Source organism: Parasteatoda tepidariorum, chromosome 6, assembly GCF_982258835.1.
Source record: "Parasteatoda tepidariorum strain Cologne lab strain chromosome 6, Ptep-v5.0, whole genome shotgun sequence".
Lineage (NCBI taxonomy): Eukaryota > Metazoa > Arthropoda > Arachnida > Araneae > Theridiidae > Parasteatoda > Parasteatoda tepidariorum.
This window is the reverse complement of record NC_141760.1, coordinates 37,204,436-37,221,858: the sequence shown is the minus strand read 5'-3', so window position 1 is coordinate 37,221,858 and position 17,423 is coordinate 37,204,436. Positions and strand designations below refer to the sequence as shown.

Below are 17,423 nucleotides of genomic sequence, written 5' to 3'. Positions count from 1 at the left end.
ATTATTGTTTTATCGTTTGTTATATGGCATTTGTAGAAGTAAAATAGAATTGAAAACAATTAATCCCTTCACTCAGATGCGACACCGGTGTCCCTTATACATATATAGGGTAAACTAACCAGTGAAGGAACACTTGAGCTTCGCTTGCCTTTTAAAAATTCATATTAATTTCAAAATTCGTAATTTTAGTTAAATGACAGTGTCAACATATTTGCTACTAATTGCAAATCATGTAAAAAAATTGTAGAGAACTTACATAATATTGTTTTAAAGTTTTGGAGGTTCAAATAACAAGTAGTAAGAAGACCAAGTGAAGGAACAGCTCTTACCAGTGAGTGAACACCAAGTAAAGGAACACTTAATTTTGGTTATTTTTTAATGCTCCTTGTGAATTCATAAGCCATACAAATATTTAAAAACAAGCCTATTCTTGAAATTATAACATATAAATACTTGGAAATTTTAACTTTTTTTGTAATTATGAATTGAAAATTAAAGTGTCAACATATTAACACATGCTGTTCTTTCACTGGGAAGTCTATGCCCAGTAAAGGAACATGCCTGTTCCCTCACTGGTCAGAAGTTGTTTTTCGTATTTTTAACATACTTTTGATGCGGGACATCACTAAAAGCACAACAAAATTAAAGTTTATCTTTTATTTTCATTAACTTAGAAAAAAAAAACCAGTAAAGGAAAGCTTGTTCCTTCACTGGTTTTTCATCGTTTGGTGATCCAGTGAATAAACACCCCCTTATATCAGTACTTGCTTATGCTATGATGCTTAAAAAAAATAAAACGTAACTTCAATAACTATATTTTGAATTCTCTTTTTCACAGTAAGAAAAAATAAAACTATTTCATGCAATTAATTCCACTTCAAGCATATAAATACAAACACTCACCTTATAATTTTTTCAAAGAAACAAGGTGTTTCAGGGATAATAACAAATTAAAAAAAATTTCCAGAGAAGTCTATTTGACCAGCTAAACCAAAACATTGCTAGATGACTTCCTATTGTTTGACAGTAAGCTATTGTTACCAATCAATCTGAAGAAAAACTTTCAAATTCTCATTTTAATCAATATATAGGAAATGTTCCTTCACTGGTTGGTTTACGCTATATATATATTTTCTAATGCTTATAAAAAGCAGTCTAATAGTTACTAAACAAATCTTATATTCGTACTAAAATATAAATAGAAAAAAGTGGTTTGATTTTTCCCTCTATTCATATTTAAAAATTAAAAAATAATTTATTCTGTAAATTAAATAAATTTCAATGATAAATAACTGTTTCTCTTAGATCAAAATAACGGCAAATAAATGCAGGTTTGAAAAAATCATTTTTGGAAATTAGACGTGTTTTGAAGATTTTACCTTTAAAGCAGAAAAAGATACCTGTGTGTCATGATGTACTTTATAATCATAAATTATTAAAATGCTAAATATAATATTTTTCACTTATTTTGACTTAAATTAAATAAATAGAATGAAAAAGTATGAAAAATATATTTAATAAAAATTCTGCGTCAAAGGATGAAATTTGTAAAGATAAATGTTTTAATTTTAATGCAACCAACTGTGAACGAATTTTTCGTTGTTTTCAAATATGAAATATATTATAAAAGATATAGAAATGTTGACTGAAAAATAAAACGAAGAAGAAAATAAATAGAAGGATTACAACAGAAAATTTCAGAAGTAATGCATGCCACGCTGGTTTTCTTTTTTTTTTCCACCAGCGTGAATCTTAAAAAATTTTCGTGACAAAAATTCATGTTTTTTCTTATTAAATTCTTCATTATTTTAATGTTCTTTTTCCAGTTTTTTTTTACCTCTTCCTTTCATTTATAACAAAATTATACTCTTTAAAAATATTAAAGTTTAATCGATTAATTGAAAAAATGACAAATATTGATTATTTTTATCATAGTTATAATTATTTTAAAGCATTTAAATTAAATAAATGATGAAGTAAGTTGAAGTAACTAATTATTTTGAAGTAACTTTTATTAAAAGTGCATTGTCTATAAATAGTAATTTAAAAAAATATTCAATAATCATTTTTACGGAGCATCATTGATAGCGCAAATGCAGTATCGTTGCTATGGAAACATGCTACGCTCATCCCGTTTACCACATCACTGCGAAATCACAGATATTCTGATATCTTTTATAAATATATTCCTCATTCGTCGAATTGGGTTTTTTTCCTGTGATTAGCAAAAAACGACTTAGTGATTCTTCTATTGATATGTGAAATAGCTGATGAATTCTGTAATTTTTCGGAATAAGTGAATTGGTTATACGATTCTGCTGTTGATATCTTGATACTTTTCGATTCTGTCCACTTGATAAGATTCAGGTTATTTATGCTTGATAGTTAAGCCTATGGATGCTTAAATTGAAAGGAAACAATCAAGGAATTTCGGAATCAATTCTAGATTATCATATAGCTAAGCCCCATTTTAAATAAGTTTGAAATTTCTTTTTACTTGATCTAAATCTGTAGATTCAGAGACAGAACTACGCCATCTAAAATTCATAAATTTTAACGAACTATCTGAACATGAGATGACAATATAACGCATATCTGGTATTCAAACGGAGTGTCGTAAAGTTAGACATTTTCATTTGAGCAAGGCATAATAGTCATTTAGATATAATAAATTCATCTAATTACCAAGTTTTTACTTTAAAAAATGATACTTAGTCTACTCAAATGGTTTCGTGAGACTTTTTACAGATCGGATTCAGATGCAGAAAACGAATCATTAAAGAAAAATTCAGCTTTGGATCTGAAGTTTTTTCCCAAATCTTACTATCAGCGTGTTTACATGAACTCAGAAATATATTATAAAATTATCTTCAATGAAGGAATAGTACTTACTTTATCAGACTACAGAAGATATTTCTTAAACTCGGGAATTCAGACTCTATTCGATTGCATCGTAGATGAAATGTTCGAAATAAATTCTGAAGAATCAGAGTTTATTGCAAAATTAACGCTTTGGAGGTTAAAGGATGACCGATTCGGAGAAAATATGTTCAAAAGCTTCAGTGGTCAAAAACTGAAATACTTTTTGCATCATTATCACCGTGCGCTGCATCAATTACATAAAGAAACTGGGAATTGGTCATTTGATCCATTATCTTTGGTTATGTCAGAGTGTTATAGCCCATTACATGAAAGTTTTAAGGAGGGAAATTTTGAAATGTTATCTATAATTTTAAATAGTGGATATAGATTGGAATTTAATGACACTAAAAGGCTATTCTACACTTCCTTCTCTTGCAACAGAGGACAAAGACGTATTGCTAACTTCGAGTATTTGATCAGGTAATATAGAAGTTTTTAATCGGGTAATGTTGAAATAAGTGCTTCTAGTTATTGATTATAAGTCCTTAAGCTAAAACTATGCTTCGTACTACTTACACTCGACATAGCCAAATATAAGTACTGTAGTAGTAGGTTTTTTACATTTCTCCCGTGAAGGGATATGCACTGGAAAAACTTCTTGACAGTGGAAAATGCTGACTATCCAGAGTTGACCTTCAGCTATAGAAAATTTCAAATTAAATTAACTTTTATTTTGATGGGATTAACTTGTAAAAATCTGTTTGTTTTTTTAAATCTAATAGCGTAAAGCTAAGGAGAAGATAACAAATAATAGCAAATATGTAAAATAATTAGAATTATTTCAGCTTTAATAGTTGTGTGGTGCATAGAATAATAATAGTTGCGCCGGTGCATATTTCGTGCATGAGTGCATGATTTCTTAGTTTTGATCAATACCTATTGATTGATTAATCCCTTTTCTTTCACCCTGTACAAAATACAGGTATTGAACAAGTTGCTTATGTTATTGAATGCATTATTAATTATGAGAACATTATTAATATTTTTATTAGGTAGACATAGATTAAGAACTGTTTGAGATCCACTTTAAACCACTACTAGATTAATTTATTGAGATTGACTAAACATTGTTACTTTTTCAGAGCGCATTGAATCAGAATAACGAGCAAATTTAGTGCAAAACTTAATATGTAGTACATTAAACAAGTTTAAATTTTATTAATCTATAATATGATTTCGATTGAAAGGTAACATAGTAATATTTAATATCTCATTCAGACTGCAGCAAATTAAAACGACATCTTAGTTATAGGTCATGATGCCGTGATTTCAAAATTATATTTCTCTACATTTCCGTGGCTTGTAACAGTCCCAAATTCCAATTATGTTGGCAGGGCATTAAATGAATCAAAAAAGGATGTTTAAGCTAATATTTGAAGAAAAAAAATTGTTAAAAATTAAGACTAACAAATACTGATTAATCTAATCTATTATTTCAGAATTAATACATTCCTGACAATCAGAAAATATTTGAGAACATTGGAGAAAAGGTAAGCATTTTATTCATATTTACTATTATATATATTAGATTATATATATATATATATATATATATATATATATATATATATATATATATATATATATATATATATATATATATATATATATATATATATATATATATATATATATATATATATATATATATATATATATATATATATATATATATATATATATATATATAATATATTAATATATAATATAATATATAATATAATTAATATATAATATAATATATAATATAATATATATATATATATATTTATATATATATATATATATATATATATATATATATATATATATATATATATATATATATATATATATATATATATATATATATATATATATATATATATATATATATATATATATATATATATATATATATATATATATATATATATATATATATATATATATATATATATATATATATATATATATATATATATATATATATATATATATATATATATATATATATGGCACAATAAGGACAAAAAGAATAGAGGAAATGACGACGAAAATTAAGAAAGATAAAAAGTTTTATTTACTGCGCATAAGTTGCAAGTATGTAGAACTCATAAAATAAGTTAAAAAGAAAAGGAAAACATGGAAAAAATATAATAAATATTAATGCAGAAAGAAGAAGAAACCATATTTAAATAAAATATTTCAAAATATTTAAAAGAATCTGCTTGAAAACAAATTTAAAAAAAAAAAAACAGAAAATAAAATAATGGAGAGATGTAATCTCGTCATCAGCTCACACGATTTTATCTGTAAAAAAGATGCTATCTAATATTGCATTAATTATAGCAAAAGCAAAATATATCAATACAATAGTGTGAGGAGCACCCAAAAAAATTGCAAAAAGATAGAACATAGTAAGTATAAATTTGAAAATAATTAAATCATCAATAAATCTAAAAAAATTAATATTATGAGTAGAACTCTTTTTTATAATAGTGTAAAAATAAGTTAGCTAAGAGAGATGAAAAATTAGATCCTTGTGGTATTCCATCAATTTGAATAAAATATGCTTTCCATTGTAAAAAGATAATTATTATAAAGACAAATAATAAATAGAATTTCCCAATAATCAAAATCGCAATTAAGGATATTTTTATAATCATAGTATTAACTCAAAGGAACATCTTTGATTTCAGAAAAGGGAATGGGATTGATGAGATCCTGGGAATTAAATGCTGCAATATAATTAATTTTATTTTGCTTAGTAAATTCTAAAATCGGTTGATTATTAGTGTTAACCCAAGAAAAAACCTTCTGTAATAAGATTGTTAATAATTTTATTTAAGTAGTTAGAGGAAATGGTGTCAAGTTTAGCTAGATAGGGATTAGACCCAGAGGTGTTAGTTCAAAATTGAATAGGAATTTTAAGAAATTTTGGACTGATAATTAAGTACGGAAATTGTATAGCATTAATTTTAATTTTAAGTCTCTTATATGAATCTAAAAAATTTTCAATTATAATATTATTATCCAAATTACTAAGCTTAAACTTTTTATTATTTTTAACTCTTTACTTAATTTTTATTTATTTACTTACTTTTTTTGCCTCGTTTTTTACATTGTTGTGAATAAATGTGTGAGCAGTTGCGGCCTGACTTCATCATACCTTATCATTGCAAGCTAAACAAAAAATGCCTAAGCAATCAATTTTTTGCAGAAGATTGCATAATTATTTTTAACTTAATTTATGGGGGTAATTACTAATTTTTTTTTGCAGTCGCTTAATTGAATTATCAATTTTAGAAAAATTTGTTGAATTATTATTATTATTTCAATTTTCCATTGAAAAAAATTTTTTGAAATAATAATAAACAGCCCATTTGCATTTTGATAACATACATAAAGGTAAAGAGAATCTACTTAATATCTTTAAACAAAAATTATTGAGATCATTAAGAAAGTATTTTGGAAATTTTATTGATTGATATATGGTAAACGGGTCTAAATTTTGTGCCTTTTAATCATTAAATTACTTAATTATAAGTTTTCTATAATATTTAAATCCCCAGTAATAATATGTTTATGATGTTTATTAACAAATTCAAAATATCTCTCTTCTTCACAGAGAATACTCGAATATATTAATTTTCCTAAAACTTTTACCAACATCATTATAATTAAAAACAGTTCTACCAATAAATTATTATTTTAAAAGATTTTAATGAAGATTAATGTTAAAATCTTTTAATGGAAACAGAAAAAAAAATTGTTAACAAGGAAATTTAATGATAAAATGCACAAATTTTGAACCTATTTACCATATATAAATTAATAAAATTCTAAAATACTTTCTCAATGAGCTCAATAATTTTTGTTTAAAGATGTCAAATAGATTTTCTTAACCTTTAAGTATGTTAACAGAATGGAAATTGCCTGTTTATTATTACTTTAAAAACTTTGTTTTCAATAATAAGGAAAATTTAAATAACAATAACAATTCAAAAAAAAATTCTAAAATTGATCGATCAATTAAGCAATTACAAACAATATTGGCGATTAACCCCTTAGACAACTAACTATAACCCAAAACTAACAATAACTATGCAATGTTCTGTAAAAAAATCTGTATTGAACTTTCAAATAAATTGTTAAAAAATGCAAAAAATTTAAGTGTGCTAATTACAATAATGATAGTATCATAAACAATTTTTGCTTTATATAAGAGGTTAAAAATTAAAATTAATGATATAGGATTTCCATACTTAATTATTAGTCCAAATTTTCTTAAAATTCCTATTAAATTTATACAAACACTAGTAGGTCTAGTAGTAGGTACTTACCTAAGCAAACCTGTCACTATTTTCTCTAGCTATTGAAATAAAATTGTTCACAATGCTAATAAGGAAAGCTCTTCTTGGATTATCACTAATAATCAACAGATTTTAGAATTTATTAAACAAAATAATATTAATCCTATTGAGATCTTTAAATCCCAAAATCTTTTTAATAGCATTATGCTTTCTAAATTAAAAGATGTTTTTTTGAATTATTACTATGATTATAAAAATATCCTTAGTTGCAATTTTTAAAATCAAATTAATTTAATAATTATCTTTACAATAAATAATAATTATTATTATCTTTACAATGAAAAACATATTTTATTCAAATTATTGGAATGCCACTAGGATAAAATTTTTCATCTCTCTTAACTAACTTTTTTTTCGCTATTATGCTCTAAATATTAAATTTGTTTTTAGATTTATTGATGATTAAGTAATAATTCATTGTAAATTTATTAAAAACTTCCTTGTTAACTAAATTTATATTTTTACCATATGCAAATCAAATTCGGGAAAATCCATGGCTAAAAATCTGTACATACCGGGCTAATTGTGCTTTGTTTTAATAAATGTTAATAATTTTCTAAAGTCATTAAAATTGTATAATTAAATGGCAACCTTATAAATTATAAGCTTTAAATTATCTAGTGCAGTATTATTACTTTGCGCGTATCTATTTTCAGGCAAATCCAAAGTCACTAACAAATTCAATGCACTTCAGTACTGCAGTAAGAACGCACCATAAAATGACCTCTCTCCTTACGATTTTAGCCTTTTATTTACGCTTCCAATTTCATATTTTATAATCTGGCAAACTAGTTACGAAAATATTTTAAATCGTTTTTGAAAGATATCGGAATGTCTAAGTTTATTTGAATTATTAAGAATTGCTTTATAGATTACATTTGATATTTAATTCAGTCTTTTTCTTTTCTTATGATAATAGTAACTTTTGAGATCTTGAGACTATCTGGGCATGTGAAGTATATTTTTCTAATGTAATTTTCTATTTTGATTTAATTGAAGCCACTTTCGTTAGAATCAGACTAAAAGTTGAGAAATAATAAAGGTTTTCATAAGTATAAGAAACACAATTTTGTACCCATGGTTCAGAAAAATTAGTCATTTTCTTCAGAGAAAACTTTTTTCAACACAAGATTTTTTTTTTTTTACTGAGAGCTTTATTAACCCCTTTTTTCTCTCTCCCGTGAAAATGACGGGATGAGGTTTCGCCCTCTATTTCGTGTTCCCGTGATATTGACGGGCTGGAGTGTTCAGTAATAACGCGCCAATAAGAATAAAACTGATTCATTTCTTTTGCCCGGAAAACAATTTATTTCTCATTTTACACACCAGATGGCAGTACCAGGATACTTTTAATGTAATTGCAGATAGTTCGTTTATTTTAAACTAGATGTCAGCACTAACCAAATACGTAATACAAATATAAAAGCCAATAAAATAGACACTTTTATGACCGTTTTCTTGAAAATTAACTGATCGTTAAGGGGTTAAGTCATTATAAACAATGATTGAAAATACGAACTCCAGAGACTATTTGGACATGTAAGGTATATTTTTTCATGTAATTGATTCATGTAAATTGAAGTGAAACCACTTTAGATACAATCAGACGAATATTTAAGAAGTTATATAGGTTTTCAAAGATATAAAAAACTCAGTTTTGTTGTTATAGTCTAGTAAAATTAGACACTTTCTTTAGAAAAAGTAACATCCAAGATTTTTTTTCACTGAGCTTCATTAAGTCATTACAAACAATGATTGAAAATAAGAACGCCCGGGACGAAGGTAGCGCCTTTCTAAAACAGACACTATTTAGGACCTTTAATGCTACTGCATCTTGCCAATTAGAAGTAGAGCTCACGCTCTCGCTTCTGCTTTAGCAATCTTTTTTTTTTGTTTTTCGCGCAATGAGACTGATTCAGATTGATTATTTGAGACTTATAATTTGATTTTGTTCAAATACGAATAATAGACACTTATAAAAGGAAGAAAGTTGATAAAAATAAATCTATCTCCGCACATTTTTCAAGATACTTATTTTCTGTAGAAATAAATAGATCTGTTTTATATTTCATAATGACCGTTGAACTAGATAAGGATTTTGCTTTGGTTTTGTAACTTACTCTAAAATTGGAGGTGGGGGAATCGAAAAAAAAATTCTGCTTTTATTTGAATTTAAAAATAAAAAAAGCTTTTTTTTGCCCAGTAATTTGAAATTTTAAAAATTGAAAATGTCAAATCAAATAAAAAATTTAATATTCGATAATTAACTAAATTAATAATTGCCAAACTTCATAGTAAAAAAATACCTTAAAAATATCTGTAGGCCACAGAGTTGAAATTTTACGTGCTGAAAGAGCTAGTTTCTTTTCTATAAACAAAAAGAGGGTAACTATTTTCTCCGAAATTCCAAAGATATAGCAATTTAAAGTAATTTCTCACCAGTTCTTTTTTTCCGTTTTTCTCTACTTTATCTAACGGTTATTCATACATTGAAGAAAAATTTATTTTTCTCTCTGGGGATCTTTGTTTTATAAGCTCGTGCTTGACTTGATGTCAAAAGTAATAAAAAAAGAATAAATTAAATTCTTAAAAAAAAAACAAGAGAAAGAGGTTAAATGTTTTCAAATGATGCTGCCAAACCTTTAAAATTTTGAAAACATTTAAATTGGAAATGTCTCAAGAAGAAACAGCCTCCAATTTGAACTATTATAATATAATGTAAGGTGATCGTTATCTATTGTTAACAAGAAAAATTTCTTCTCATTTATTATTTATTACTGTATCACACATTGTTTATTCCTACATTTGAAATCTTTTTTATTAAGTTCAACTGATCATTTTGCAAATTTAAATTTGCATTCATTGTTTACGATTAACATATTAACATAACATTATTTTATAAAATTTAAAGAATTACATATTCTATGCACAAAATAATTTTTTCTTCGAAAAATATCAACTTTTAACGGTTTTAAGAGCAAAGAGCCAAGATAAATATACGAGAGTTAGCGAATAGAGCGAGCAGGGGTTAAAACTCCTATTTATTTTACATTTCTTCCACATCTCAAGTAGTCAAATTTCACATTATAAATAATGCAAAAAATATGTGATACGTCTGTTACTACATTTTATTACTTAATCCATACAATAAATTCAACATTAATCTACAATATAATATATTTTTTTCAGGCCTATTTACTTTCTCATACTCATTATATGCAGTTCTTTCATTTCGTCATTCCCTCATATAAGTCAGACAAACCATGAGAATAAATGTCTCTTTTTGAGTGCTCGAAACGTGCCAACTTCATAATTTTTTAAGAAAATGAAGTTTTCACGTAACTAAATACATCTTTCCACTAATGCTTCCTGCAATTATTCCTTTGGTAAAATATATGATTAATTTACCACAATCATTTTTTTATTTACTTTTTTTCCTCTTACAAGATCCATTTTAGTTAGTAATTCTTTAAAATATTTTTTCTTCTACAAAAATTATTTTATGCATTAATTCTCCCAAATAAAGTTTTTTCTTTTACATAATCCTTTTTAGTTAGCATTTCTTTTAAATATTATTTTTTCTTTAACGAAATCCTTTTTAGTAAGGAATTGTTTAAAGTGAAGTTTTTTTTTCTTTTACGTAATTCTTTTTGGCTAATGATTCGTTAAAATAAAGTGAGTTTGTTCTTTTCCAAAATGCTTTTTATTAGTAATTTTCGTAAAAAAATAAAGATTCTCTTTTTTCACAAAATTTTTTATGGCTTATAATTCTTTAAAATATTTTACTCCCTTTTATGAAATCCTTTTTACTAACTAATTCTTTAAAATAATGTTAGTTTTCTTTTACAAAATAACTTTTTAAACAGTAATTCTCTAAAATAATTCTTTTTTCCTTTATAAAATCTTTTTTAGAAAATAGTTCTTTAAAATAATGCTAATTCCTTTCACTTAGATTACTTATTAAAACAGTTTTCAAGTTTCTTGGTAGACTTCGAATTGCTAAACTTATCAAAAAATTTATTGATGTTCTTAAATTATTTTTTCATTATTACAGGAAAAGAATTGATGACAACTCAACCATATATAAATTGAGTGATCTGTGTTTTCAAGTTGAAGACAGAGAAACAGAACGTCATGATCGCTTCAAAGCATTCCAGGAAATTTTTTTCTGTTTAAAAGAAGCTTCATTGGCCGATATGTCAGAAGAATTTGAAAATCGTCATGCCACAACAACAAGAAAGTGCTCACTTCAAGTGAGGAGGAATTTCTTAATTCTTCAAACACTCCATGCATTTGCCAGTAATTATTGCGAACAGAAAAGGATGCTGGAAACTTTAGATCTAATTTGGAGATCTATACCTGATACATATGTTAATCCATTCGAGTTGATGAATATTCTTTATGAGGGTCGATATTTCGTGAAAAAAGAAAGTGTTTCTTTAACTCAAGAAGAATATGCCAAAAGTGAAATTCTCGGATATAACAATATCGCAAACCCTAGATCTTTGAAACATCTTTGCCGATGCGAAATAAGACATTGCCTCGCAAAAAACCATCAGTTACCTAATGGAGTGCATGCTTTAATCATGCCATCAGAACTCAAATCTTTTTTGCTGTTAGAACGATGAAACCGGAGTACAATTTGTTTATTTCTGAAATTGATGGTTTACTTAATATTTATAGAAATATAAATTTCTATTAGACGATAAAAACTAAGTACAGTGCTCAAAAAATACACAAAAACGTAGTTTTTCTGAATAAACATACTTTTTTTCGTTGGATTCAGATTTCTGCCTCGAAAATAAAGGGTGTAGCCATGATCTGGGAAATATTGTCTTAATAGTTTGGTCAAGAGAGCGATCCAAAGTTTTGACCCCCTAATGTTAATTTAATTTTTTTTTTTTCGTATTTCACCATATCTCGAGAAATCTTTTAACAGACTGAAGAATTAATATTAATATTACATTACATTATTAAAATTATATTAAAAATTAACATTATTGAAAATTAATTGAACATTAAGGGGTCAAAACTTTCGACAGCTGTCCTGACCAAATTATTGGAACCATATTTCCCAGATTGCGGCTACTCCCTATCTCTTAAAAAGCAGAAATCTGAATCAGATATGTTTGATTAGAGAAAATACATTTTTGTACTTCATAACTTAAAATATCGTCTACTTAATAACTTCATAACTTAAAATATCGTCTAAATAATTAACATATTTAAAGTCGCCCCCTCGACCCATTAAGATTGAATCCCAGAACGTGAAGATCCAATCATTGGATAAAAAGTTATTCAGGGTTGTCCATTTTTTTTCTTCCTGGCGCACTGTTCTTATGCAAATTGTTTCACTATGCAATGCATGTAAAACAAACAATTCGTTATTTCTTCACAATGATTTTTAAAACTAAAAAAAAGGAATAAAAATATATAAACGAGTACTAAGCGTATTTCAACCTATTTTGGACTTTTGATCAAAAATTTATCTTAAACACAAAAATCGAAAATTATCTATGCAAGTATGTAAAATTGTTTTACGATGCAATGCATATAAACAAACTCTTTTACATTTTTTCGATGATTTTTAAAGCTAATCTATGAACCTAAGTGCGTTTTATTCAAATCACTCTCAAATATTAAATTATATCTAACTCTGGAATTTTAAATGTGTGAGCCTATTTATATATAATTTCAGTTGTACTGTTTGTTCATTAAAGATGTTTAACTGAATATTTACGTTTAGTAATTCTCGCCTCTTTGAATTGGAATTTAGTATTATTTGAAATAAAAATGAAAGTAAAAAATTCAAAATAAAAAACAATATTTTTAAAAACCACGTTTTTGTAGTAGAGAATAATAATTTTAAAAAAAGTTTGAAAAACGAAAAACGTGGGGCGCATGAAATACATAACAGTAATGTTATATTAGTGTGTGTATGTGTGCTTTTGAGAATATGTGTATGTATATCAGTAATTGTAATTGTATCTGAATGTAGATGTTGAATATGTTTGCGTATATGCATATGTATGTAGCTGTGCATGTGTAAATGTGTATAGAAAATGTGTATATATATACGTATATGTACTGTTATGTATTTCATTCGCCCCACGTTTTTCGTTTTTCAATTTTTCTTTAATTATTATTCTCCACTACAAAAACGTGGTTTTTAAAAAATTGTTTTTTATTTTGAATTTTTTTATTTTAAATTATAATTTTTTTAATTTTTATTTTATATTTTTTAAAAATTATTACTTTTTAATTATTATTCTTCACTACAAAAAACGTGGTTTTTAAAAACATATATTTTTATTTAGATTATTTTTCTTAGTCAAGAGTAGTCAAGACTACTACAAGATCACTACTAAAATAATAGAACTTTCGCTTTAAATTAGGGATACGAAAATCTTTATAGAAAAACAATTCGCGATCGCAACGAACTACAGGGGGCGTTGTTGTATGAGACTAATACCTGCGATTTCTATATGAACAGTCATTCAGTTACTCTAGAGACGTCGTTAATGTAGTACGTAGCATTGCAACGTTCCTTCTTTATTGGGGCTAATTAAATTTAAAAAAGAAAAATGCTTGATATTCTTTCTTATGCAAACGAAAACAAAATGGTATCACTTTTTATTAGAGAAAGAATATCCAAAACACATCGGAAAAATATTTGTACATTAACAGAAAAAAAACATGTATATTCTTATAAGAGTTAAAACCTAATGCCCGAGAAATAGTTTTACTAAATTTAATGATATAACATGAAAGGCCCATTTAAACTTTACATTCTATAGTTTTAAGAATCATATTACTTACAAAAATTAAAATGAACAAAAAGTATACATAAGCCTCATAATTTTATGAAATTTAATTTTGTAAACAAAGTTTTCTGACAACAATTTTTATCAAAAAATTTCAAGTTTCAATAAAAATCATTATTTAGAAACTAAGAAACGTAAAATAAAGAATGCTGACGAAACAAAAACAAAAAAACAATTCTTTTTTGTCGCCATTTTTAGTGCTACAAAAATTCGTCTTTGGGATTTGCCAAAAACAAAACAAGATGCAATTTTATATTTTCAGGAGGGAAATATTTTACCGAAGAAACGAAAATGTACCAATTCCCACAACATAAAACTTTATCTTGGTAAACGTACGTTTTGGAAATGTTATTTCATTTGGAATCTTAGAGTTCATATGGCGATATGATTATTTTGAATCTATGCTAAACTCTATATCGGCTCATTTTCCACCGAAATCCGATTGACTATTTTGATTTTAAATAAAGTGTTTTATTTTATAAATTGTCGCAAAAATTTTAAGTGTAAATTAGCGGCACTTAAAAACCGCCAAATCTGTAGCGGCGGTGGCGTTAATACGTAAGTACCGAATTTTTATTCCATACTTTTCTGAATCATATTACTTCAAGCATTGGAATATACAAGAAGTATACATAAACACATAATGTTATACCATTTAATTTTTCAAAAAAAGTATTTTGAGAACAATTTTTATCGAAAAATTATAAACTAAAAAACGGAAAATAAAGAATTCTTAGGATAAAAAAACGATTTTAGGAATTCTTTACATTGAATTAAAAACTTTCATATTGTTTCTTTTTTTATTATTCTTATAGTTCTTAATCAGACGTAAAAAACCATTCTGTAGAGAACCATCATCAAATGAAAAAAAAATATTTACAAGCATATTTTTTATTGTAAAAATCATTGCACTTACCTGATTTATAATTCCCGGAGAATTCCAAAATAATAAGTTCCTTGTTTGAAAACTTTATTCTCAAATAATAGATACATAGTTTATCCCTTCATTACTTTTAGATAACATACTACACAGCAAAATTTTATAATCTATATGAATTTGAATATGTAGCTAAAAACAGAATAGCTGAATTCTAGTTGAACTTACTCTTTCAAAACTAAAAAATACTTACCGAGAAAACGACTAAAATTAATTAAGAATCAGCACAAATGGCACTATTTCAAGTAACTTGGATAATTTTTTATTGTTGTTTTCCGAATTATATGGATACAGAAATATATACTATTCTATAACGAAGAAGAATATGCTATAACTATTACAATTCTGTATGTTCTGAATTCATATTTATTCACTGGAATGACGAAAGCAATGTTGACTTCACTTTAATTCGTAATGAATTGAAGACAGAAGAAATGCATTTTACCTTAATACACACATCTGTATAACAGTATCCGAAATCGGAAGTCATCAGTTGCAAGTTTGTTGATAATGGAAATTAAAAATAATTGAGGAATTTTTCTTCAAATGTTTGGCGTGTTCTGTTCCTGAAAGATTTACTAATATTCTGGAGATTTTTTTCAAGTTCTTCGGCCTTTTCCTTAGGGAAATTTTGTTTCTTATTTGCTGCTAAAAAATGGCGTCTGATTATGTCAATGATTTCGATGGAACTAAATGAAAACGTGATAAATTAATGTCTGATATTTACAGGCTCCCGCTAGACGGCGTACTCGAGCGTTGCGATCGCGAATACCTTTACGACTTTCATTAGTTTTATGCTGATGACAACCAAAACGATCTGGAAATGAATTAGGAAAAACTGGATCCTACCACGTGATTTTTCAGCCAATAAAAATACTCCGACAATAAAAATCTTTTCACCTGACATGTAATACTAATTTGAAATAATGGAATCGACAACAAAAGACATTCTCGAAAATGATTTTTTTTTTAAATTTTAATTTTATTTTACTTTGTATGTCTTTTTTCTCTTCATTTTCATGCATTGTCTTCCAATTCTGAACTATGCGCCAAATTTGAAGTTTGTGGCTAGTCGGGAAGTTAGTTTAAAATCGATTGCAAAATTCCACCCGGACAGACATACACGAAGGCAAGTTTATATAAACGTGGGAATAAAAAAGGAAGCTAGGTATTACATCTAAACAGAAAAAGATGAAAATTAACATACATATTTTTTTCTAATATATATATTTTAAATGATATCCAGACAATATTATTTATATTTCTAAATAAAATAACCTATATGCCATTTAATAACTTATGTTCCTAAGAAATAGTATTTATATGTGTATTTAATATGCAATTTGAAATTTTTCAATATGAAATAATCAGTATGAAATTTACACACTATTTTTTAAATCGTACAAAATATGTTTAAAGATAATCACTTATATTATTATATTTCAACCTCTTAATCAGATAAAAAAAATTAATGGCTTTTGACAGGCATTGCAGAGGCTATATCTCTGAATTAATAATTTACTTCATGGCTAATTTTAATTTTATAGTGAGCATGACTTTTTAGCATGATAAAAAAATAATTTCATTCAATAATTACATTATAATTTAGTTATCATGACAGCTGTAGAGCTTGTATATAAATGCAGCAACTAAGTTTTGAAATTGGAATCCTCTTTTCCTCCCCTCTTTCTGGAAAAAAATCTCAAACCAGTTACAATCAAATTAAAAGTAGAAAAACAAACCTGGAACTTACCTAGAAAAATAACTAAAACTTGTCATATCTGTGCAACAATATATGCTTCTCTATTATTTAATGGCTCCAATACTAGTAGAGTTGATAACAAAATAAAGATAAAAAATAAAGGGGAAAAAACTGAATTTCACGATCCAGAAAGCACTTAAAAGCAATTTTAAGTGCTTTTTCGGGATTTCCCCCTTTGTTTGCTTTAAATAATGAAAGTTTATCTCCCTTCGAGATCTTCGATTTATAAGCTCGTGCTTGACTTGATATCAAAAGAACAAATAAAGATTAATAAATGACGTAAGAAAATGTAAAATTGAGAGTTTAGTTATCGTTATGTGTCCTTAACAAGTAAAATAATTTCTTATTGTGTCATACATTATGTATCCCTAAGTTTTAATATTTTTTTCATATTGAATTGATCATATGCGAAATTCAAGTAATCGTCCATTTTGTTATATGATAAGCGTATTAATAATATGTTCTTACGTAAAATTCTTATAGTTATATGTTTTTATAAACCGAAATGATGTCTTCGTTTCTTTCTTTTTTTTTATAATTCGGTTTTTAAGAGGAAGAATAGACATAAATAAATGGATAATATAAAAATGAGATTTAAAAATAAGAGAATACAAGGGCAGCTG

General features: G+C 26.1%; 2 protein-coding genes across 3 annotated transcripts in view; one reads left to right on the top strand and one right to left on the bottom strand.

Moving 5' to 3' along the window:
* LOC107444022 (sulfotransferase ssu-1) overlaps positions 1-16,943 on the bottom strand; it is a 44,007-nt gene extending 27,064 nt beyond the window's left edge. Inside the window, exon 1 of the mRNA XM_071178830.2 lies at positions 16,792-16,943. The gene's annotated coding sequence lies outside the window, so the exon portion shown is untranslated. The remainder of the gene's footprint in view (positions 1-16,791) is intronic.
* On the top strand, positions 2,073-13,010 carry LOC107444972 (uncharacterized). Of its 2 annotated transcripts, XR_015434580.1 has the most exons (4): positions 2,073-3,342; positions 4,362-4,412; positions 11,332-12,052; positions 12,092-13,010. XR_015434580.1 is itself a non-coding variant. In XM_016059262.4 (3 exons), exons 1-3 carry the CDS (start codon positions 2,705-2,707, stop codon positions 11,903-11,905), a joined length of 1,263 nt encoding a protein of 420 aa, XP_015914748.1. In that variant the 5' UTR covers positions 2,073-2,704; the 3' UTR covers positions 11,906-13,010. The 2 variants fall into 2 exon arrangements, 1 of the variants encoding a protein (XP_015914748.1); XM_016059262.4 differs by having other exon boundaries at positions 11,332-13,010.
* Positions 16,944-17,423: the final 480 nt, after the last annotated feature.

Bases quoted from the DNA above. Each gene is read 5' to 3' on its own strand.
- LOC107444972 (XM_016059262.4), top strand. From the start codon at position 2,705: ATGATACTTAGTCTACTCAAATGGTTTCGTGAGACTTTTTACAGATCG. The intron at 3,343-4,361 runs GTAATATAGAAG...CTATTATTTCAG, and splicing joins AACTTCGAGTATTTGATCAG to AATTAATACATTCCTGACAA. The intron at 4,413-11,331 runs GTAAGCATTTTA...TCATTATTACAG, and splicing joins TTGAGAACATTGGAGAAAAG to GAAAAGAATTGATGACAACT.